The following is a 23067-nucleotide window of genomic DNA, read 5'->3' on the forward strand; positions in this document are numbered from 1 at the left end:
CCCCGATCCGACCCTTCCCCAACCCACCCCGCCCCTTATATACGCTTCCTCTGCGCTGAAATTCGACGGAATTTATTCCCGGCCGGGGTTATAAAAATACTCGGGCGTCGCGACGCACTCCCGATCTCTTTCGCCGACAACCCCCGGTAGGAACGGTGTCGGCTATCGTCCTCGTCGTCGTCGTCGTATCGCGGAAACGCCGCCGTGATCGCAAAACCATTTTCAACTCGATACCATCGTATACCGAGAGCGCGTGCGAGTTCTGTACAACTCGCTGAGATAAAATGTTGCCACGCAAAATGTATCGCCGAGTTTTCGCTGTACCGGAATTATTATTATTGTACGCGAGGGCCGAAAAGTTCTTAACAGATTTTTCGTTTCATTCTTTTCGTTTCATTCTTTCACTTTCGTCGCGCCAGGGGCGATGTCGATAACGCGTGTCCCGTTCCCCGGGAAGCTTGTTCGTTCCTTGTGTTCTCTGGTTACCGTCCCACCCCCGCCCTCCCCCCCCCCCCCCCTGCCGCTCCTTTGTCCGTTGTCCGTCGATCCGTGTTGGATATTGGTAAAGTTGTAAGCGACAGCCTGCACCAACCACCGCAACCTCGACATCTGTCGCCGGCTACCGGATATCGTGGGCTCGACCTCTCGCCCTCCGGCGGCGGGATGAACCCGAGGACGATCAAATTCTAGAGATAAAAAGAAACGCGGGAAAACGTCCGCCTCAGGTACCACCTCCTGCCTCTGAACGAAAAACGAGGCCTCGGTTTTTTGAACATTCTAATTTCACAACGAGTTACGGATATTCGGGATTGGAATAAATGCAATCGAAAGAGCGGTACGGCCTCTCTGTGTCGAGGAGACGTCCGGAAGTTCGGTGTGTATTTCGTCGGTGCTTTCGCCGCCCCCTCGCCATTCTTCGTCGGTGCAGAGTTTGTTATTCCATTGGCAAAAACCTAAGACGCCGGCAATCCAGGGACAAGGACAAGGACCTTGTTGCTTTCGTAAAAAGTTAGGAGGGACGAGGGTAAGTTTGTCGGGGAATGCTGGGGAATGCAAGTCAGTGCATTTATACCCTCGTCTGCATTTGCGTATTTCGTTTCGCCTGGGGGAAAAGAGCCTGATACTAGCGACCTACTAAGGGAATGAAAAATCGCGGGATCTGCAGTTTTTGTTCTATTTAATTGAGGCGCTGCAGGAGAATTTTAGAGCGGAAAAAAGCGATGGAAAATAAAAAGTGAACGCGAAAAACAACGAGAGAGACGAGAGAGAGGCGAAAAGATGGAAGAATAAATAGGAAAGTAGAAGAAAAAAAAAAGAGAAAAACGTCGTAGATGTAGAAAATATACAAGATGCGCAACACGGACGACGCGAAGGCGTCGAGGTATTTATATTGGCTTCTCGCGGCGTGACAGTGATCTACTGGGAATTCTACCCTTTGTTCCTGTTACACCCTTCCCCCTCAACTTCCTTCCTTCCTTCCTTCCTTCCTTCCTTCCTTCCTTCCTTTTTCCTCGCGCTCCCTTTCTTACCTTTTCACGGCTCGTACGCCGTCCTCGACGTCAGACGGCTCGGGGACGCGAGGCGTCGCGACGCGTTCAACTAATAAAAGCAACTCCTGACCATTCGGCTTTCGGACGCTCACCGGAGTCGAGAGCGTCATTTCTGAGGACATCTACTGTTTTCTGTTTTTTTTTGTTTTTTTTTTTCTTTTCACACGGCCGTTTCAATTCGAACCCCTCCGCTGTCAATTTTCTCATTTTATTTCCAACGTCACGAATGTCTCACAACCGCAAACACCCTCCCTGGATGCCTATTATTATTTGTTCCATCGCCTAGGGCCGACGATCAAGGGATGATTTTATTGGCGGATCCCGTATGCCGTGTGGGTAGTCGGGGGTAGTCGGGGGGAGGAGGGGGGGGGGGGGTTAATGAGCACCTCCGCCCTCGACTCCCGGTCCGCTACCCTCGGGTTCCGAAGACCCTCCCGCCGCGCTGGCCTCCCTCGCAATTACGTCGCGCGTGCCGCGACTAGGAAAAGCAAAGTTCCAGGTTCCCTCTGCGGCGGCGGCAGCTTCTTCGGCAAACGGGAACCGAGAACAAGAATGAGAAACAGAAGCGGGAGGCGGAGAGCAGATGGGTCTCCGTTGGGACCGAACTGCAAAAAAGGTTCGAGAGAACCACCCGGCGCTTCCGGAGTCCTCGGTGGGGTGCGCCGTGTCGCGGGGGCTGGGGGAGGGGGGAGGGAGGGGGGAATAAAGTTAACCCCTACGATTGACCGATTGACGGGGTAAAAGGAGGCGGAGGGGAAGGACGATGTTTTATCGCGTTATACCGCCGAGGAGTCGAGAGTCCTCGAGGGAAGCGGCGAGGGGCGAGCGTTCCCTCGGCCGGTTATAAGCTCGCGTAAGCCGCGGACAGATTTCGTTGGATTCATAGCTCGGTTAACAAATGTGAAATGTCCCGTATAAAGGTAAATCAAAACGCTAGCGGTAGCGAACGAGAAAAAAATCCACCTTATACACCGACACCTCGTTTTATCACGCCCCGAAACCCCGCTGCGCGGCGCTCGGCTGATATTTAAATGCAAAACTTTGTCAGGGGTGGGGGGTGGGGGGGGGGGGGGGGGTGGAGGAATATTCAAATTCGTGGGGTGGAGCCGGGGAGCTTTGAGTCAATTTTTTAACAACCTCCGTCCCTCGCACGCTTCTCTCTTTTGGTCTTTCGTCTCGTTCCCCCTCCCCTCCCCCACCTCCCCCCACTCGATCGCTAATTACCGTATTACGCTTGACCGCGCGATCTTGTTGTCCAGATATCGTTCCACACGTACGCACGTGCGTGTGTTATGAATATATAGAAATTGCATCCATTTTACGCCGCAGGCTTGTTTGCCTCGGATTTTTCGTGACTTGACTCGGACCGAACGGCGACAGATGTTCGGGAATCCGCTACCAGGGTCAAGGGTCGGTCACCCTTCGCGATTCGGGTGGATCGGTTTCGGTCAACCCGTCAGATACGTCGATTCAAATTTATTCACTTCGTAGCCGTGACCGCGGGGAAACTCGAAGCCAACCGACCGAAGCTTGTCCGATTTCTTCGATTGGCTGGAAATTATGCTACCGGGACCGGGGTATCTCATTCTGTTTTCGCCGGATTTTTTGTTTGTAAAAAAATTGCACATCTCCGAGGTGCGAAGGATGAAAACGAAACAGTTTGAAAATAGAAATGAGAAATGAAAGAATGAAAGGTAGTTTCGCTCATGATAAATGTGTTATGCAACCGGATAACCGTGGTTATAGAGCCGTTGGAAACAAGTTCAAAGTGCCAAAGCGTCTTTTCTTTATGGCTGCGTGTGCAAAACCACAGTTTCTTATTTTTTTCCTCTCCTCTCCTCTCCTCTCCTTTTTTGTTTTTTTTCTTCCGTTTCTTACATCACTTCGAGAAGTTTTATTATTTAATACACGGCGGTGGAGTCCGTGACACAACAGGAACAAAACAGGGGAATCTGCATTTTCAGTTTTTTCGGCGGTTATCTACGAGTCGGTTTTTTCGTATTCCCTCGCGTCCGCGTATCTTCGCGCTCGTCCTTCCCGACGTCGCGTGGACGAGACGATAATAAAATTTCCTCTCGTATTTAATACGGACGTGATTCTTCCTTTGAAACGTATTCATTTTCAACCTCGATCTTCTCTCTCTCGCTCTCTCTCTATCCTTCTCATACTTTTTCTATTTCATCCGCGTCGAAATCCCGAGGTACTCGCGCCGTCGGAGAGAAGAAAGTTTCTGATGGTTTAAAGGAAAAGTAAAGTATAAAATAAAATAAAGAATAAAAATTAAACGGTGTTCAAACAGTTAAAACGCTCGGATGAGATGTTGAAAGAGATTACTCGTGACCCGGGGGCGGTAAGAGTGCTCGTGAAATCTCGTCAAGTTCAAGTCGAATATATACGATACACCGCCGATATCGTTAGCCTCGCCGCGAATGGTCGAGGTCCGGCGTAATTCGCTCGCAACTCAACGGTTATCATACCGCCGTAACGTAGCGTGTCTCCGCCCTCGGTGCGGCGGCGGTACCGGTCGAATCGTAGGATTCCCCAGGGCCATTTGACTTTCCCTTTGAGTCCGGAAACCGAGCGGGTGACGAACGGAATTGAGGGGTGTAAGAGAAGGGCGAACGGGCGAAAGCGAGGGAAGGCAAATTGGTTAACGAATCGGTCTTTTGGCGCCCGTTCGTCGGGGCGGCCCACACCGTCAATTTGGCGCGTACGCTACGTCCACCTGCGAAGCAGCGGAGGCCACGAAGCGATCCATGCCCGGAAGCGTCGCGAGCGGTGAAACGCACGCATTCCGGTCTAAGAGGAACGAATGTGGAAGAATTCAGACGAGGAAGCAGCGACATCCCTCGAAATAACGTCAATGGGAGACAATTAATCTTTAAAGAAGTTCGCGACGTCCCCAGCGGTAAAAAGTCGGAGGCTAGTTACGCCGTTATTTGTTCGAGTAGAGAGGGGAGGGAGAGTAAGAAAAATAAAGATAAAATTAAACAAGAATCGAAAAACCGTCGAATACACACGTGGATACACGTACCCTCCGGCAGGGCGCGGTGCGGCCAGGCACTTAGAGAATGATTTTTAAATCAGATCAGCTTGTTTGCAGGTCTCGCGCTCGGCACCGCGGGAGTAAAAACATGTTGACGAGCGGGAGGGACGGACGAGAGGAGGTTAGCTTACGGCGCGGTGCTACCTACCCCCGGAGGTAGTTCGCGAGGTGGGGACCGAAACGCCGACGTCGAAGCGTCTACGAGGCAAAAACTAGGAGAGCATTCGGTGGTGGCCCGCCGAATTGGGAAAACCACCCCTAATTACGCACCCCCTCGCCGCCGCACCGACACCCTTCCGTCCTTCTGGGAAAAATATGTATTTTTTGTTATTTTTTTCATTCATTTATTTATTCGGTTCACTTGGCTTCCGTGAAAAATCGAACGTTCCGCTGGGTGCCGGGGGCATAAAAAACGATCCCGGGACAACCAGCTATTCCGGAAATGGAGAGACGACTCCCACCACTCGGGGGGGGGGGGGACTCCGAAGCGAAATGCGACAGCTCGGGACAGGACTAAGTGGTGTAACGCGTTTAACCCAGTAGCAAATCTCACCCTTTCTAGTCGGAACCGCGCCCCCCCTCCCCCCTCGTACGGGACGCGACTTTTGCCTCAACCGTGTGCCGCCGCGACTCGCAACCCCTGACGGTTATATACATACGTGTGGGAAATTCTATGTGGCGTACCAACACCCCGGATACGGGCGACGTTCTACTCCCGTTCGGCACACACACCGACGCGCCATTCCCATCCGGAGCTAGACTGGACGGCGACGCTTTTCCTCAACCCCTGGCACTCCCTCCCCCGCCCCTCCGCCCCTCGCCGCCGTTGCTCTTTCCAGTCAGCAGCGACTCCTGGGCTTCTTCTATCTCCCTCTTTTTGCTCTTTCGTCTCTCCCAGAGCTAGCCTGGTTTTCGTAGTAAACAAAACTGTAACTCTCCGTGGGCCGAAGAAGAATCAATGCTGCCCCGGAACGCGGCGTTTCGCGTACCGCGTACTACTTCGTTCCGTACACTCCAGTTAACCGGCGTTAACGCTCTAGTCGGTGACGGAGGTGCTCGAGGTGCCGGAGGAGATCCCGCGGTTATCCGTCTCACTACTTCTTTCGCTCGGACTTATTCCACTTCTAAATTTCCCCGGCGAAGCATCCGATGTTCCGGGGGCGCAACACCGGAACGTCCGAACCTTAAACGAGCCGGTTGCGGCGATCGCTTTAAGAATTCGACCGCAGCCCTTCCCCACCCTCGCCGATAATTTACTTTGATGTAAGGCCTCGCGCCGATAGCGGGGCGGGCTTAACCCGGGATGAGAAAATGAAGAAGACACGAGAGAACGGGGGGCGAAGGAAAGGAGAAAAGTGCAGTAGGTGATGGCCCCAGGGTGGGGTGTGGCGGGACGGAGAGAACGGTGCATCGACCTGACGCTACTTTTCCTTCCTTTCTACGTCGGGTCCTTTTTCCTCCTTTCTCTTCTTCACCCGGCGAAGAGATACCCCCCTTTTTCTCCGTCCTCTTTCGCCGTGGGTAGTATTTCTCGGGGGATTTTTGCCGCGCGTCGGTAGCGGCAACGATGGGAGAGGCTGGCGAGGGGGTGGGGAGGGGGAGGGGAACGAGATCAGGAACTCTCCTTTGAAACAGGAAAACATAAATATTTCATAGCTCGAGTATTCCGCATCCAGTGGTGAATTCTCGAAACTTCCCAAACACTTTTTGGCAACGATACTCGCCCCCTGCCTCACTCCTCCCCTCATCCGCATCCCCCTCACGCCGACTCGAGTCGGGGCAAAAGTTTCGCCTGAAAACGCCCGGCGTAACGCCTCACGCCGGCCAATCTCTTAATCTTACTTACCGAGAGATTTCTCGACGACCGCACAACCTTCGAATCTGCGTTAGAATCCGAGCCCCCTCCCCCCTCCTTTTCACTTATTACCATTGCGGGGATTACCCTCGGCTACGCCGTGTACGGATCGTCTCGTGTTTATCTTTCATTTTTAATCGTCCGACGTAAACACTGTGAAAATTTGCGTGTATTGTGTTTCAGGTCGCATGGATGCACTTCGAGCAGAGCGCGATACTGACTGTTCACAATCACGTGATAACAAGGAATCCGAGGATATCGGTTACTCACGACAAACACCGGACTTGGTTTCTCCACATAAGTAACGTCCAACAAGAAGACATGGGTAGATACATGTGTCAGATAAACACGGTCACCGCCAAAACGCAGTTCGGCTACCTCCACGTCGTAGGTAAGAATTATAGAACGTTCGAAGATTTTCCCCGGAAGAAAAAAAAAACCACGTCAAAGTTTTCTCTCTTTTTTACTCCAACCCTGCGGCGTGCGATTACGATTACGATTGCGCCACCACTTATCGACGCACGCTATTCCCTCCCCGAGAGGGATAATCAAGAGGGGCTTGGGGGGGGGGGGGGGGGGGGGGGGGGGGGAGGACATGAAAAAAGGGAAACAATGCGAAGCAAAAAAAAATAAAAAAATACCTCGAAAGAGAGATGGCGATAGTTGGATAAAGAGAAAGGGAATCGGATATAGGTATCGGGAGAGGGGGACAAAAGACGGGCGTCTCATCTGCCGGCCAAAAGACGAGACAACAATAATTTAATCAGAAGAGGGTACGTGCCCCTGCCATCCGAGAGAACATATTAATATCTCGAGTTTTGACGTCTCAAGGGGCAGGGCGGGGAGGGGGGGAGGGAGGAGGAGGGGGTGAAGGGGAGAGGGGGGAGGGCGAGGGAGTAATCAGAGGTCTAGATTAATTGTTTCCACGGGACTCTTGCTACCCCCCCCCTACCCCCTAACCCCCCCTCGGCGCCGTGCTTACACAACACAAGTACACGGATACGAGCGAGATACGGGACCCGACGTATAATACCAAAACGTCATAACTCACGGTAGCTTCCGCTGTAGGTGAGAACTCGACGGAGCCGGAGAATGGGGCGGAATAAGGGGTGGCGAGGGAACGGAAGGGGACGGGAAATTAGAGTATCGTTGATTCCTGCAAGATTACCGAACGTCTGACGTGCGCCGATTCTATAATACTCATCGACTTTCAAAGGCGATTCGAAAAGAAAAAATTGAGTATAATCGATCAAGTAGGGGGAAGAATTCCGGCGGTAGGGCGCCACCGTTTCGCCAATTTTTTCGGTTACGAAGAGTGTAATAAAACAAAGGAATAAAATAAAACAGATGTTGTAGCGCGCGCTCGCGTTCGGGGGCGGGGGGGGATGGGCACGTAGAGAAAGAACTTGATAAAGACGATGTTAAAAATATAACTCGGTATAGTTGCTGTCTGCAGGGAGGGAAAGAGGTTCCGGCTGGCTGTATACATTGTACACCGTGTAGTAAAATGTCGCCATAAAACGTTGGGAAATCGCTTCGTGTTAAATTTACAACTCCATTTGTTACAATAACCATATGAGATTGTAACGCGTTGGTCGGGTGTATACATGCGGAGTGTATACAGTAGCGGTGGGTTAAATCACTGTGAAATATCTTCTATGCGAAGCAAAGATCGCGGCTGGAGAAAACCGGCGCTATCCACCGCCGTACACGCCCCCCCGCCCCCCCGAACGTACGCAGAGTTTCGCGACAAACGTGATCATCGTTCGCTCGCAGTCACCCCGATGCCGTTACTACCAACCGGAAGTAACGCTCGGGTTCGAAATTTACTTTTCGCGAGAATTACCCTCGGCGGTTATAATTATCTCGACGATACGATGTGACGTTCGCTTGTCTTCTTTGACCGATTGTGAGACTAGCGTAGTAAGGCTTCGAGCCTCGCGAGTCTCGAGACTTTTGAAACGGATAAGTTTTCGAAGTTTCGTGTACGTAAGTCAGCGGTATTCCGTACCGCACTTAATCGCGTAGTTCTATCAAGTATCGCTACGGAATCTGGAAAGCGTTAAAGTTTTGTTTCGGTAATACATTCCGCGCTAGCGTGCACTCGGGATCCGGGGACCGACTGGCGCGCATTGTGTTCGTTAAACATTGTCTTCCTCGCCGGGGACGCGATGAAATCATCCTCGTGCAAGAACTCGGCTGTAGCAAAACCAACCTATTCCACACGCCCCGCCGCTGTTCGTTCGAAAGAAAACGAATACGGGAAGCGGGGAGGTAGAGAACGTGGATGCGAATCTCACCCCTCGTCCTATACTTCCCTTACTTTTCCCTCCCCCTTTTCTCCTATTCACGATGTCAAGTGGCCAATTACGATTCAGAGATGCTATTCAACGAGTGATTTGGAATAAGAAGAAGAAGAAGAAGGAGGAGGAGAAAAAAAAAAGAAAAAAATCCCTCCGCGCGGAATGCGGTGTAATAACTTGCCCTCCTCGCCGAGCTTCTCTTTCCCACTTTCTTCCTCTCTTTATTTTCCTCCTCTCCCTCTCCGCGGAGATTCGGTTCGCCCAAAAAAGCGTTCGTACTCGATCCAGGATCTACGATCCCCTCGGTCGGTCTCATCCCCTCCCTTCCCCCTCCCCCGCGGCGCATAGCGCGGCGGTTCCTCTATCCAACCCCCGGGGCCACCTTTTGCTTGTATACCAGAGTTTAGGACAAGTTAACGCGCCACAACACGCGGTGGCCGTCCGTGTCTGAATAATGCATCATCTGTACCAGCCTGCAGCATAACGACCCATCCGATATGTACCGGCTATATGTACGTACGACCCCCGAACGATACACATACCGATAACACGTGCACACCTACATATTCACGTCCGCACTGTATAGCGGTATACATATTACATACCTACGTGTGTAATGTCTATTCTTAAATAACGTTTCGCCAACTCTTTTTCGCGTTATATAGAGCCCCACTCGCCGATCGATACTCTCTAACCTTTACCCCGAAGACGCTCTCATTCTTCCATCTTGCGAGACGACTGCAAGCAGTGTGACAAAATGAGATTTGTCTCTCTCCTTGTTTCTTCCCTTTTTTTCCCCCTCCCCCCTCCACCCTCCCCCACCTCTTCAGTCCTTCGCTCGTAGTTTACTTCGGGTCTTTTATTAGTGCGTCGTAACTTCGCCCGTAGAAACTTTTTCGCCAAGGATCTCGAGGAATCTCACATGTTCCCTTAACAATTCATCCCATGCACTCGTTAATAATGATCGCGGGGTAGTTCGGTTGAAGATCTCAGCAGGGATTAGAAGATTCGTAAGAAACTAATAATCTCGGCTACCCTTATTTCGGGGGCTCTTTGTGCTCGTACACATTATGCGGAATAGTATAATACGCCGGTATTATTAGATAGAAGGAATTTCGGAGCGAAACACGACATGTCCGGGGGTCGACCGGGGGAGGAAAGCTCGTTCTCTGACTGTTCCATATCCGGCGAAGTACAGTCGTGCGGGGGGGGGGGGGGGGGTTGAATTTTAAAGAGGTGACGTATGAATATGTAGACACTGTGTCGTACCAAACCGACACGAATACATGTACAGATGAGATACTCCACCGCCACCGCCGCCACCACCACCGCCGCACGTTGTCTCTCGACTCTCCACACTGCGCTTTTCGCAGCTTTCACCTTCTACTCTTCACCGGCCATTCCACCTAACGCCACCACCGACCACGAGCAAAGGTGCCCTTCGGTAGTCGTGACTCACTTGCCGTGCCACCTTCGATCCCGCAGCTGCGGCCCGTACGTAGTCTGTAACGTGTATCTGCTGTACGTACACGCGTACAGGGTACGTACGTGACTCCCACGTGTTAGAAACCTTTTGTCAAAAACTTTCCGTTTCGAGTTGTTTTCCGTTTGACAGCTATAGGCTATAGATAGATAGATGTACGACTGCATCCGTCATTCGTTGAAGCGTTGAAAAAAGAATTTCTCTTTTTTTTCCTTTTTTTTTCTTTTTTTTTTTTTTTTTTTCGTGCATACGCGGCGTGTGGGTGTATAACGGGCACTTGTGTGTACAGCACATTGATTCGATACCGTAGCTATACGCATACCTTTGCACGCGTCTATACGTAGGGTCGGTATGAACGACGAACAAACAAACGCTCTTCGGAATTCAGCCGCGGTCGAATTTCCCCGTTTATGGAAATGAAAGGTACACCAGCCCCGGCGACCCGGGAAAGGTTTTTAGTTTTACAAATTCAACCGTATCCCCTCCCCCCCCCCCCCCCTCACCCCCGCCGGGATGTCCGTCGGCGTAAAAAAAAAAACTCCGTTAGCGCCCGATTTTAACGAGCGAGGATTTGGCGGAAAATTTTTTTGATAATCCTCCGGGTATCCGTGACACGAATTTCAGAAATTCCGGTGCACTCGCTAATTTGATCGGTTGTTGATTTTCAGACGCTCGAATTACTATATTTGAGAAGAATTTCGCCGAATCGAATCGCCGATCTTATTCTCGGGAGTGGTAACATAATTGCCCTGACGAAGTGGATGGGCCCGGAGTAGGAGGAGGAGGAGGAGGAAGACGACAAAACAATGTCGGGTTTTCGAGGGGACAAATTCCACTTCAATGTATAGCTAGATAATCGTGAGTCCTGAGGGTTCCTTGTACGAGGGCAATTTTTCCGTAGCTTTTACCTCTCCTCCGGCGAATCCCGGAGCCCCGTGGCGTCGGTGCAGCGGGGGAGCGGAATCGAAGATATTTCTTCCGCCCGTCTTAGAGCTCTTATCACTAGTGATTACGAGTTTTTAACGGGGATTTTCGTACTCTTATCAGAATTTTCCTCATTCTCGCGGGGGCTCCCTTTAACCGTTAAGCTCCGACGTCCCGAATCCCCACCCCGCAGGGTAGATAGAGTCGAGGCAACGACATCGTTTTCTACTACTGTGATTCGATTCTCTTTATCGTCTATGAAACTTTTCAGAGAGACTTGAGTTAATTGAAAGCAGTGTACAAAGTATAATTGACTTTTCACATTTCAGTAGGAGGAAAGAGAATGAAAACAGGAAAAAACTGAAAAAGAAATGCCGGGAATTCCTTTATTTTTCCATAGAATAAAGTACGTTATCTTCTTCTTCTATCTGTTACAGTTCCACCCAACATCGATGACTCCACGAGTTCCTCCGACGCTATTGTGAGGGAAGGTGCCAACGTCAGTCTCACTTGCAAGGCTACCGGAAGTCCACCGCCGAATATACGCTGGAAACGGGACGACGGAACGAAAATTTCGATCAACAAAGCCCTAACAGGTGATTGAACCGAGTCGGGAATTTTTGTCTCCTTGCCTCACTTGCTCCCTAAAATTATTAAATTTGCATTATCACATTTTTCTTTGTCTTACCAACGACGCAAATTCTTCAATTTCATGTCATTACATTTCACTCGCATTTTGAGAGTTTTTTTTTTTTTTGCAATTTACGAATTTTTCTCTTCGAGATATCAATTTTTCTGCTCCGAAAAGTGGAGAATTGGCAATAACTCGATCAATTTTATAGATAGATCAATTTAACTCGTGAATTCGGATTTCTGGGATCAAAATACATCAGAATAGCATGGGAAACCCAAGTAAAAAAAATGTTGATTTTTTACCCCAAAATTGAAAAAACTCCAAGGGGTACGCCTTTGAATTTTTTCGATTTTTGGGTCAAAAATGAATCATTTTTAAAATCGATTGCTGGACACTTTTCTCATATATTTTGAGCCCAGGAACACGAATCCGTCGAGTAAATTGGGCCACCAATTTTTCTGATCGAAATATCCTTGATCTCTCACTTTTTGCGTCGATAAATTGTAGGAATCCCTAAAAAAATGTCAAGAAAAATCGAAGGCTAAAGGCTCGGCGTTTTTTTTTTTAGCTTAGCAAATTTCGATTCGATTGAATAACTAGCATAAATCGTAGCATTTGGCTGACATATTTGAAAAATCGAATATCAACCCCCTCAGCCGATTCAGCAATCGAATAAAATGTCATTACCGTTCAACGGCACAATTCACTCGTTTCGCAAAGCCAGATCGACCCACGAGTAAAATGCAACGGCACCCACCGGTACACGCTCATTATCAGCCGCACGAATTCAGAGACACGAGGGCCTCATCATCTCGTTTCATCTAGTATTTCGAATTTCGATCGGTCATCAAATTTTTAGAACAGGAGAATCGTCAGTCAACCGGCTGAAGGAACTTCCAATAAAGTTCATGTTGAAGGATGATGGGGTGTTGTATACGTTACAGTAGGGGTGGGGGGAGGGGGTGGGAGGGGTAGGGATGGCTACACGAAATTCTGTGGGGTCTCAATAAATTTTCCAGTCACGTCGATATTAACGCAATTGAGTTTGCGTCTGTGTAGTTTCCCTGGACGTATACCGTGCAGTTTGTAATAGAGAGGGAACGAATGTATCGGGGTGGGAAATTGTGCCGAAATTAGCGGTTGGGTGCCGCTGCGTAGTTGATCCAATAATTGATTTGCCTAATTCCATTCCGGATATGATTGCTGTTCAGTGTCCGAGTGGGAAGGCGAGACATTGGAAATGACGCGTATCTCCAGGCTCGACATGGGCGCGTACCTCTGCATCGCCAGCAACGGGGTTCCTCCCACCGTCAGCAAGAGGATCAAGGTCTCCGTTGATTGTAAGTCGACAAAGGAATTCTTTCAACATTTACCTCGTATCCATTTTTTTTTTGTTTTTTTTTGTGTTTTTTTTTTTTTTTCTCTCTTTCTTCCCAACTTCGAAATCATTGATCAACGTCAAAATAGTTTTGCAAGGTTGCGCGTCGGTGGCGAAGAGACTAACAGTTGGTTGCCACAAATAAGATACGAGAGCGTGCGGTGCGCGTCGCACGGGGGTTTTCCCCGCGGGGAGGGTAAGGTGTGGTGGAAGAATTCAGAAGTGCTCGGTAGTGCGGCAGGTGGGCGAAGTACATAAGGAACTGCTGCAGTACGGCCAAGAACACACACAATTTAATAATGGAGAAAGGCGGCGGGCGACAAAGCTGGCTTTGTGAGTCGCATCCCAGTTTTCACCCTCGCATTCCCGTCCCCTCTTTTTTTTTTTTCGTTTTTTTTCTTGTTTTTTATCTTTTCATTCTTTTGTTTCTCTCTTTCTTCCGCTTCTTTTTGCGATTGGTCGGAGCGAGAGGTAAACTCGAAAAAGAAGAGGGGGGGAGGGAGGGGGAGGCGTGGGGTGGGCGGCCAACGCCAAGCATAAAAGTAAGCTCAGTCGTAGCCGCGACACACCATTACCGTTCCCACAGTGGGCATCAAGCGCTATTGTTACCCACCGAGCTTACCTAAATACTGCACAAGTGTTTTTGCTTATAATATCTCGCGGGGGGTCCACGGCCCTCCTATCCCCCCACCCCCGTCCGCACCTACACCGCGCCGCAATAAAACCGCTTCGGTAGAAAAATGTATCTCCGCATCCGAGGAAACGTGGGTTATCACTGTACCGCGATACAGCGATATCAGAAACGACGATAATTCTTACGAATAAATTTCAACGACCATAAGCGTTGTGTTCGAAAAAGTTAAATTGATGATCTATTTGGAGTCATTAACAGTTCGAAAGACGAAGTATTCGCCTCGTATTAAACGGATGCTGTAGTATAGAATTTTTACAACGGGGGCTTCCACCCTTTAAGCCCAGCGTTACAGTCGTGTTTACACGTGGTGTACAATTCCCCGTCACATTTTCTCTTTGTTCTTGCTATTTTATTGCCGTTCCATCCCTGTGCAGTTATTTCCTTTTCTTATTTTTAGCCTCCCTTCTTTCGTTCGTTTTTTCGCTCCCCCAACCACCCAACTCCCCCCCCCGACAACGAGAGTAGGTAAATATTCCGGTTGCGGTGCAGCAGTTTCGCACTTCAACCCCTTCTCCCCCGTACCACGACGTTCGGGTTGGCTACCGCCGCCGCCGCCGCCGCCGCTGCACCAGCCATATTTTCACATAAATGATGCACACCGCATTCTGCCACGTGTTTTACACAGGGGGATGAATATTCGGGGTGAAAAATTTTTTTCTCCCGAACCCCGTCGCACCCCACCGACGCCGATACATCCCACCCCGACCTCTGCCAACCTGACCCAACCGTCCGGCGAAGTCCGGCGTCGATAATTTTGTCGAATGGATATATGTATCTGGCTGACGTTCAGAAAACGGATGCGGTGCTCGGTCCCGTCACGAAGGAATCAACCACCATCTACGTGATCTTCTTCGCTCCCTCGACGTTCGAACCATCGCCGTTCTCTCTCGTTTGTAAAAACTTTTTACGCCGTCGGTATATTGTTGCTTTTTTTTTTTTTTTTTTTTCCCATTCTACTCATTCGTCATAATTGATAGTTTCCAACTTTTCGGTATGATCGTTGTTTGCAGTGTAACTACTCGAAACAAGTTTCTATATCTTGTCATTCGGTGGAGTGCAGTATCTATGCCAACATCGATTACGTTCGATCCGGTAATGATCCTATAGTTTGATACTTTAAATAGATTAGAGCGAGTGGAACCGGTTGTAATAATTACATTGGCATCCGCGCCGCAATTTAGTTAAATTATAAATGGGCCGATGGGGGGAGAAATGAACGAGAGCGCGGCAGGTACGGGGGTAGGTGGCGATGAGGAAAAGGTGAAAATTATTCATCTTCACTCGTTTATACGGCATCCGCGTGTTTTATACCTTTACGTGCGAGCTTGACGTTGATTAGTTAAACGCGAGGACAGATTATTCTGAGCCCCGTGCTTGCGGAGCTTTTGCCGGGGGATCTTCCGCCACCCCTTCGCTACCCTATACCCCCGCCCTGCCGCCCCCCCTTCGAACGTCACGCCGTTCCTCGATGACGATACAACTTTACGCGGGCCATTTTTTTTTTTTTCTTTTCAGAAGAAAACAAAAACGAAAAGTAACAAAAACGCATTATAAAATTGGAAGACAAAAAAACGAATTAAAAAAAAAAAAAGAAATTAAAAACGAAAGCAAAAAAAACTCCCTCCACGTCGTCCTTCGTAGCTTCCCGTTATTGTCCCACCAATTATTATGAATCCCTCGTCAAAGTCTCTGCGTAGCTTGAGCAAGCTTTTATATGCGGATACAGGGTATGTACAGCGGGGCAATAACAGCGACGGCGACGGTAGCAGATTTGCCTGAACAGCAGCTTTTTGTTATCTCAAAAAATGGATGAGGTTTTTTCTTTTTTTTTTTTTTTTGTCTGGTCTTTTTGTTTTTTTTTTTTTTGTTTCTTCCGTTCTCTTTTTTCGTGGTTGGTATTATAATACACGTCGACAAATTACGAATTATATCCTGTAAAGATGAGATGTATAGATATACCTGTGTGTATATAACGTATATAATATCGTGGTGTTCGTAATTACGGAATATTTTTACTTTTTACTTTTTACTTTATTTATTCATTTATTTGATTTTTCTCACGACACGAATACGAGTGTGCCGCTTCCAAGATTATATATTACGTCCCGAATTAATTTTCGCTGAGAGTGGAACGTAATGATGAAAAAAATAAAACGAACGAATGACGCGGTCGTGTACGAACGCGATAGCCGTGTAACTACGCATTGGACGGAAATAGAATTAAAGATAGGCCATCGTTCGTATTCTCACTCCGTATCGGGCTGTAATTATTATCGGTGCAATCGTTTGACACACGCTGGGGGGGGGAGGGCAGTAGTTGGACTCGGACGGCAAAAATTCCGTTGGATAAGAAAAAGGGACCAGCTCCGTAACGCCGATCTCTTTCGGTTCCGAAGTCGAAACCGGATTCGATTATAACACGTGTATCGAGAACAGTAGCGAGCCACTGATAAGGCGGTGCTGCAAATAATAAAGTACATCGTTCGACCCCGTCCGTACCACCGGCATTAACCGAACTTGCGAACGATGCTGAACAAGCGAAAGTCGAAGAGGAATTGCGGAGGGGGTTTGTTCCCGGATAGGCGTACGTTCCTCCGTGGTAGGGACCGAGGCGCCGGGGCAGGAGAAAATACAGTCTGCCCTTGAGAGTTGCAAGTAATTTTATTTTAATATTTTCGCATTTTAATATTTTAATATCGCGCTGCAGGTGGCTTAATTTTTGCCATAACACGCCCGCACTACCGGCTTCCCACCGCTGCCACGTCGTCGTTGCCGTTGCTGCACGTTACTCCTCCGGTGTTACGCCGCTAGAAAATGGGGAGGGGTGAGGGGTGAGGGGGTGGCGGGGTGGTGGGGTGGTGGGGCGTTCGCGATGCCGCCGGGGGTTGGGGACGCGCGGGGAGATACGGCACGGATTTTTCTCGTTGCTGATTTTAATAACAGATTGCTACTCGAGGTGGATGTGGGGCGAGGGGAGGGGGTGGGGGAATGAGGGTGGGGAAGGACGAGCAGGGTTGGATTCCGAGGGTGGGCGAAGGGTGGAGTGAGGAGGGAGGGTTGAGTCACTGCTTATACGTGACTCCGACTACCGGGGGCTTTATAAAGGGCCCCTCTCCTTTGTGACTCGTTTCCCATACTTGTACGGCCAAGCGCGATTCTCGTATAATTCTCTGTTTGTTCTTTTGTTTATCTTTATCTCTCATATTTTTTCCCTCTAATCTTTTTTCTCTCCTACGACCTCTTCTTCTCCTTCTTGTTATCCTCGCGCCGGCATTCGTTCGTTTGTCGCCGTGTTTCGTGTTTCGTTTCGTTTCTTTCTCATTTCGCTACCGCGTTATTCATTCATTTTTTTACCCCCTCATGCGACGATACTCCGTGACGGGAGTAATGAGGAGACGTGCGATCGGGTGTCAATGTCGAGGCGGAGTGAAATGAGGTGGAAAATATAAATTAGGACACACCCGCAAAGCTTTCGCGATGATCGAAGACTCGCGCAACGTTCCTTTTTTCTCGTTTGAAGCTGCCCTGTTTTAGCCGCACATGCGTCGCGAATATCTCATCGCACGAGATATGCCGCGGCGCGTTTATCGGTCTTCACTCGTCGTTCCTATTATCACGCGCGGCCACCGGTGTCTGGTTACTCATATCTTCGCTCTCGTACACTGCGTCCTTCTCCGTAGATCGCTATTTTCTCGCGGGATTCTGACACGTGGATTTTCCAAACACGGCTACATCAACCCGATCGCAAAGTCTCGAGAGAACTGAAAAGTAGTTCCTACCGTCGTCGGAGAATAAGGTTCAAAAGAAATAGAAAAATGTCAAACAAATACCGAGTCGAAGGCGAACGTAGTGAGGGAATCCCCGCAGAAAATTGGCCGAGGAATAACGAGAGCGTAATCTTTCCCCTCTGTGACGTGCGCGTCGTCTCCATATATATTTTTTTTCTTCTTCCCATTTTCTATCGAGGTTTGTATAAAATTCAGCCTTCGAGATGTTCTCGCAATGTTCAACGAGACGATGAAATTTCGCACTGTCGATTAATACGTTAATTTCATTTTTTTTTTTTTTTTTCTTCTCCTCTCGGCGCAATCTCATCTTTTCCGATTCAAGCGAGATAGGCCGGATGCGCTGGATGTCCTGTGGCGAGGCGAGAACGGCGGAAAGAATCGGGTCGGCGATCAGAATTCAGGAGCGCTACGAGCGGTAACGGAGCTGCTAAGTATTATCGGTGCCAGCTTGGCATTTATTTAAATTTAAAACATAGAGATTGATCTCGCGCCCTCGCCCCTCGTACTCTCGCCTCGTTCGTTTTCTCTTTCGCATTTTTTCCAGAGAGCGTCGCTGCTACACGCCCGGCGAGTCCTGGATTTGCCGTTGCTGCTTTCTAATTTCTACCTCCCGTCGATCGGCTCCTCGGCACGTCCCCGAAAAACTCATTAACGTGTCTCGTGCCTTCGCACCGAACTCTCACTCGCGTCTTCTACACCACCACCACCCTCTCCCCCCCCCCCCCCCCCTTTTTCACCCTTCTTCATCCTGCTCGGCTTTCGTACGGAATCTATATACGTGTACCCTACTCGTATTCAGCGCGTACCTCGCGCCCAAACTTCTCGGCAGCTACCTCAGAATTAAAGCCGCCGCCTCTACCTTCGCAGCGGTACTCCGATCATCGGCGGTAAGGGTGGGAAAAGCTCGACGCTCACCGGATGATTCCCTGACGCTCTATCCGCGTGACACGGGAAATCGCGTTGCTCCGTATGCGTTGACTTTCATTTTTCGCACCGCACTCGGATTCCTTCGAAGGGTCGAGAAGCGAATCCGCGATATGGTAGGAAAAAACCAAAAAGAGATGAAAAAAAATTAATCAGTGAAATAAAATTCCAGCGGACCGAAAACCCTAAGTTTGTTTCTCAACTTGTTATTAATTAATTCGGACTTTCTTTACTCGTCTGGTTTCACTCTGCGGTATACATGTAATGGGAATTAAAGCTTTGCGGGACGGAGAGAGAGAGATAGAGAGAGAGAGAGAGAGAAAGAGAGTAAAAAAGAAGAGGGAGATATAGATGTATTATATCGCGTCGCGGTTCGTAAAAGTATATCGGTCGCATCTGTCGGTTGTAAAAATAAAAAGCTCGTCATTTTTCTCTTCCCTTATCCCGAAAATCCTCGATGTTTCTAGATGAATTAGTGGATACGTAGTATTGGTATAGGTATATATAAGATGTACTTTGGGAATAACAGCGGGGAGATAAAGTCGAAAAATCGACGATTCCATTTTACAATCTCTCCTTCGGAAGTATCCTGGTCGCAATTTCCTCCACGGGGTAAAAATCGCCCTTGCGACGAGGGCGAGGCTGGGGAAGAAGTAGACGGTAGAAAGGTAGGAACTATAAAATTCTGAATTCCCTCCGAACCCTCGTCCCCTAACGGGTCTCTATAAATCTGTGGAGTAGAGAGCCTGGAACACCGATGTTCGCAGGCCGGTTGCGGCGGACGGTGATAAGGGGGTCTCGAGCCTGCTGCATTTCGTTTTTCAACTCCATTGGATTTCATTAGCCAGAGCTCGAATTCCCGTATTATAGTCCTCTTCTCTACCACCTTGCCGCGGACGGTCGGCTTTACCGCGCCAAATTTCCGACCGCGTTAAAAGATATCCCATTACGCATATCAGTTTCACTGGACAAAAATATAGACCGACAGAGGAACGGGTTATTTTGTTGTTTTTTTTTTTTTTTGTCAAATTCATTTCATTTTTGCAACGCGTGTATTCGAGTCAGTGTAATAAAGTCAGATTTTCCGTCGCCGCCCTCCACCTCTATTTATTTTAATTTCGAGCGTTTTTTTTTTTTTTTATTTTCACCCACCCTTGGCTCGCCCTACGCTACGCGAAGTTGGCGCGGTAAGAGTATTCATTTTCGAACTCTTTCAGGTATGAAATCTTAAGAAAATCAGACATTTAATTACGCGATTTACATTGAATGGCGAAAAAATACTTGAAGAGATGAGTGGGAGAAAAATTATTTTTAATCGTTGCAATCTTTAACCCGAGTCCCGAGCTTTTTTTGTTACGTCGAAAAATGAGAGGGAAGAAGAAAATAAAATAAAAGAAAAAAAAAACATTGATTTCTCTTCGTTCGAACCGAAATGTCGTCGGTATTTTCTAAATAAATTCAACGGCCCAACGTGTTCGAAAAAATTATACCCGGGATATTTACTGACTGAGCGCGTGTCTCGTCTCCTGTGTTGTATTATTTTTTCCTTTTTTTTTTTTCCACACTTCCGTTTAATTTCGACGTTGCGAGCAAAAGTCAGAAAAACGCGGGAGATCCGATCCCGTTCGGTCGTAGGCTTCGTGAAAGAGTTTATATCGTTCGGCGTGCCCCTGGCTGCTTTCGAACGGGGATGTTCAATCGTGCGAGGGGATTCGGCGTCGCGAGATTTATAAGGGACTCTACGCGGAAGGGAGAGAGAGTGAGTTGCGGCAAAAAATAACTAAACAAATCGATAAATAACCCCCCCCGCGACATAGGTATACGCGGAGTTAGTAGCGAGGGAGTCGATTCCGAATGACGTTCGGAGCTCGCGGTGATTTATTTCTCGGGGAAAGTGAGGGCGTCGACTCTTTCACCTCGTTCACCTGCAACACCCCCCTCCCTCGAAGTCCTCTCTTCACCGCCGACTGTACGACGACAGGGACTTCCGTCGAATTCCGTTACTTCCTGTGGGGAGGGGGGGGGGGGGGGTGTTTACGGAATAAAATCACCCGCTAATCCAACATCCGGATGCTGCAGCCGACGGATCGGGAATTCTAGGGGGAGAAAAAAAAACCGTTGAAAAATACGATACAATTACGCACCCAATTTTATACACCGTGCGAGAGCCTCACCCTCGACCCCGCGAAACTCGAAATTTTCCCAGATTTTAAAGCGACCCCGAGTAAAACGGCGAAGCGGGTAATTTTTGGACAAGATATCCCGCGGGAAGCGTGGGAAGAACGTAGAGATTCCCGTAGCGCGGGACGTCTCGGGCCGATCATTGACTCGACCGAGCATGTAGGTGAGAGAGATTCCGGGGGACGTACGGAGAGAGAGGCGGAGAATATCCCGTGAGTAGTTTCTCGTGTGAAACGGACGATATATTCCGGTTCGCCAAACGTCGCCACCATAAAACCCATGGAATCCCCTCGGTCGCCTCGGCACTTCTTCCTCTATCTCGTCGCGACAGACACGCCGCGGTGCGCCGCCGTGACGCTCCGACGTGCACGTCGCGCGAATATCGCACCGCGGGCAAAAACCGCGAAGCGAGAATTTTATGAAAATGACTCGACGCGCGTTCCCCCCCTCCCCCTCCCCCTCTCCCTCCCCCTCCCCCCTCCCCCATAGAACACCCCTCGGCGACGAGACTCGCGGCGTTTTCGACCACCTCCCCGATAGTCCCGAACCGCAAAAACCTCCGAATCGCGGTCCGACTGTACCGCGTTATACGGCGACACGTATGACAACGCGTTACGGAATTCCACGACTCGTTTCTACACCGCCACGTGTTACTACACGCCGCCCGAGCGAAAAGGGGGGATGGCAGGGGGTGAGCGACGTGTGGAGCAGACGCGACGCGTGACGTATCGCCTCCAAGTGTATCGTGTACAGCGCGTAACGTGCCACCGGCTACGAACGACCCTTGAAATCCCGTTGGCTCCTATACGTACCGCAATAATCATGTCCCTGCGCAATCCATGCTTTCCGCAGGACCGCGATAATTATTACACCGCTAGCCGCGTTTCGACGAATCGTCGGAGGGGTGGGTTTATCCAGCAGCGGTTAGGTAGCGTGTGCGAGCGCACGGGATACGTCCCGATCCCGGAAATTACGAGGGTCGAAAATGTCTCTGGAAATCTGTCGTTCGTTGTATTGTCGGGAAAAGCCGGGATGACGAGGGCGCTAAAGAAAATACGGAAGACACGGGATCGCGGTGCAACACTCGCGGTATTCGGACGGAACTCCGACAGAACGAACGCGAGGATCTGGGAGGACGGGAGGGCCGGGGGTAACGGAGATTCCGGGGACCCGTTTTCCCTCCATAGGCGGTCAGATTCAATGAGTGGATTTCCGGGAATGAGAACGGCGAAGCGGTAGAAGCCCTAAGGTTCCCAACCGAAGGCTGCGCCCCTTCGATCCGGGAACGATTTTCTTCGATCCCGTCTATAAGCTTCGCGTACGTGTTCTTCGTAGTCCGTGGGAAACTGTTGGGGAAAATTCTCCGACACCTTAGCGTCTCGATTTTTCGGGGTGAAGATTCTCTCCGGACACACAACGCGCGGGTATCGCTACGTCGCCGTACTCGAGTGGGAGGTGAAAGACGCGGAATAAAGTGTTACCGACCGCGAAAAATCCCGGGGCAAACGGTACGCGGCTTTCGTGATCCCGGAATCCTTGAATCCTCGTTCAGCGATCATCGTTGCCGGCGCAGTACCGTAACTCGATACTGTCTCGAACCGCCAACGGATTAGGGGAATGGAATTTCCAGGGACCTTCGTATCAGCGCATCGTCGCAATCACCTTATTTTTATTTCGTTTCATTTTATTCGCTTTATTTCTGCTAACAATAAAATAGAGGGAAACGGAAAGGGGATAGTAGAATACAGGGATGAACATCGGGGGATGCCGTACTACGACGTTTCTACAATTGCCATGCACCGGCGCGGCGTTCGGATTCGTTTCACTTTTCCTTCCTTCTCCTTTGCTCTCTTCCTTCCGTTTTCTCCTTTTTCCCTTCTTTTTTCTTGTTAATTTCGTTTTGACTGACAGAATAATCTGCGGAAGACGGCGGGGCGGTGAGGGGGTCGAGGGAAGGGGATAATTCAGCCGGCTTCGGAAAGGCACGAAAGAACCTCTCGCGGGACCTGGAACTCGGGGGTTCGGTCGGGAGCGGAAGGAGGGGTGGTGAGGTGGGGGTGGGGGTGGGGGTGGGGTGGGGGGGTTAGCTTTATCCGGAGAATTGGGAACGAGGGGTGGAGGATTCGAGCGAGATTTACGCGCCGAGTTGGCAAGTGTCGCAGTCTCCCTCCTCTTTCGCGCGCTATATAACGGCCTAAAAACGACTAAATATCCAATTTCTTTCAGCAGCTGCGTTGAGGTCTCCGCCGCTACTCTTCTCACGCTCGTATATTCTCTCACTTCTGAGGTGGCGAATCTCTTCGTCCC

General features: G+C 49.6%; 1 protein-coding gene across 1 annotated transcript in view; it reads left to right on the forward strand.

Moving 5' to 3' along the window:
• The window catches only part of LOC105688814 (neurotrimin-like), an 86000-nt gene that overhangs the window by 38915 nt on the left and 24018 nt on the right, over positions 1-23067 (forward strand). The window contains exons 3-5 of the mRNA XM_048657711.1: positions 6635-6842; positions 11599-11757; positions 13007-13135. Of these exons, the coding sequence (XP_048513668.1) occupies positions 6635-6842; positions 11599-11757; positions 13007-13135 (496 nt within the window). The remainder of the gene's footprint in view (positions 1-6634; positions 6843-11598; positions 11758-13006; positions 13136-23067) is intronic.

The sequence above is a fragment of the Athalia rosae genome, chromosome 6 (assembly GCF_917208135.1).
Source record: "Athalia rosae chromosome 6, iyAthRosa1.1, whole genome shotgun sequence".
Classification (NCBI taxonomy): Eukaryota; Metazoa; Arthropoda; class Insecta; order Hymenoptera; family Athaliidae; genus Athalia; species Athalia rosae.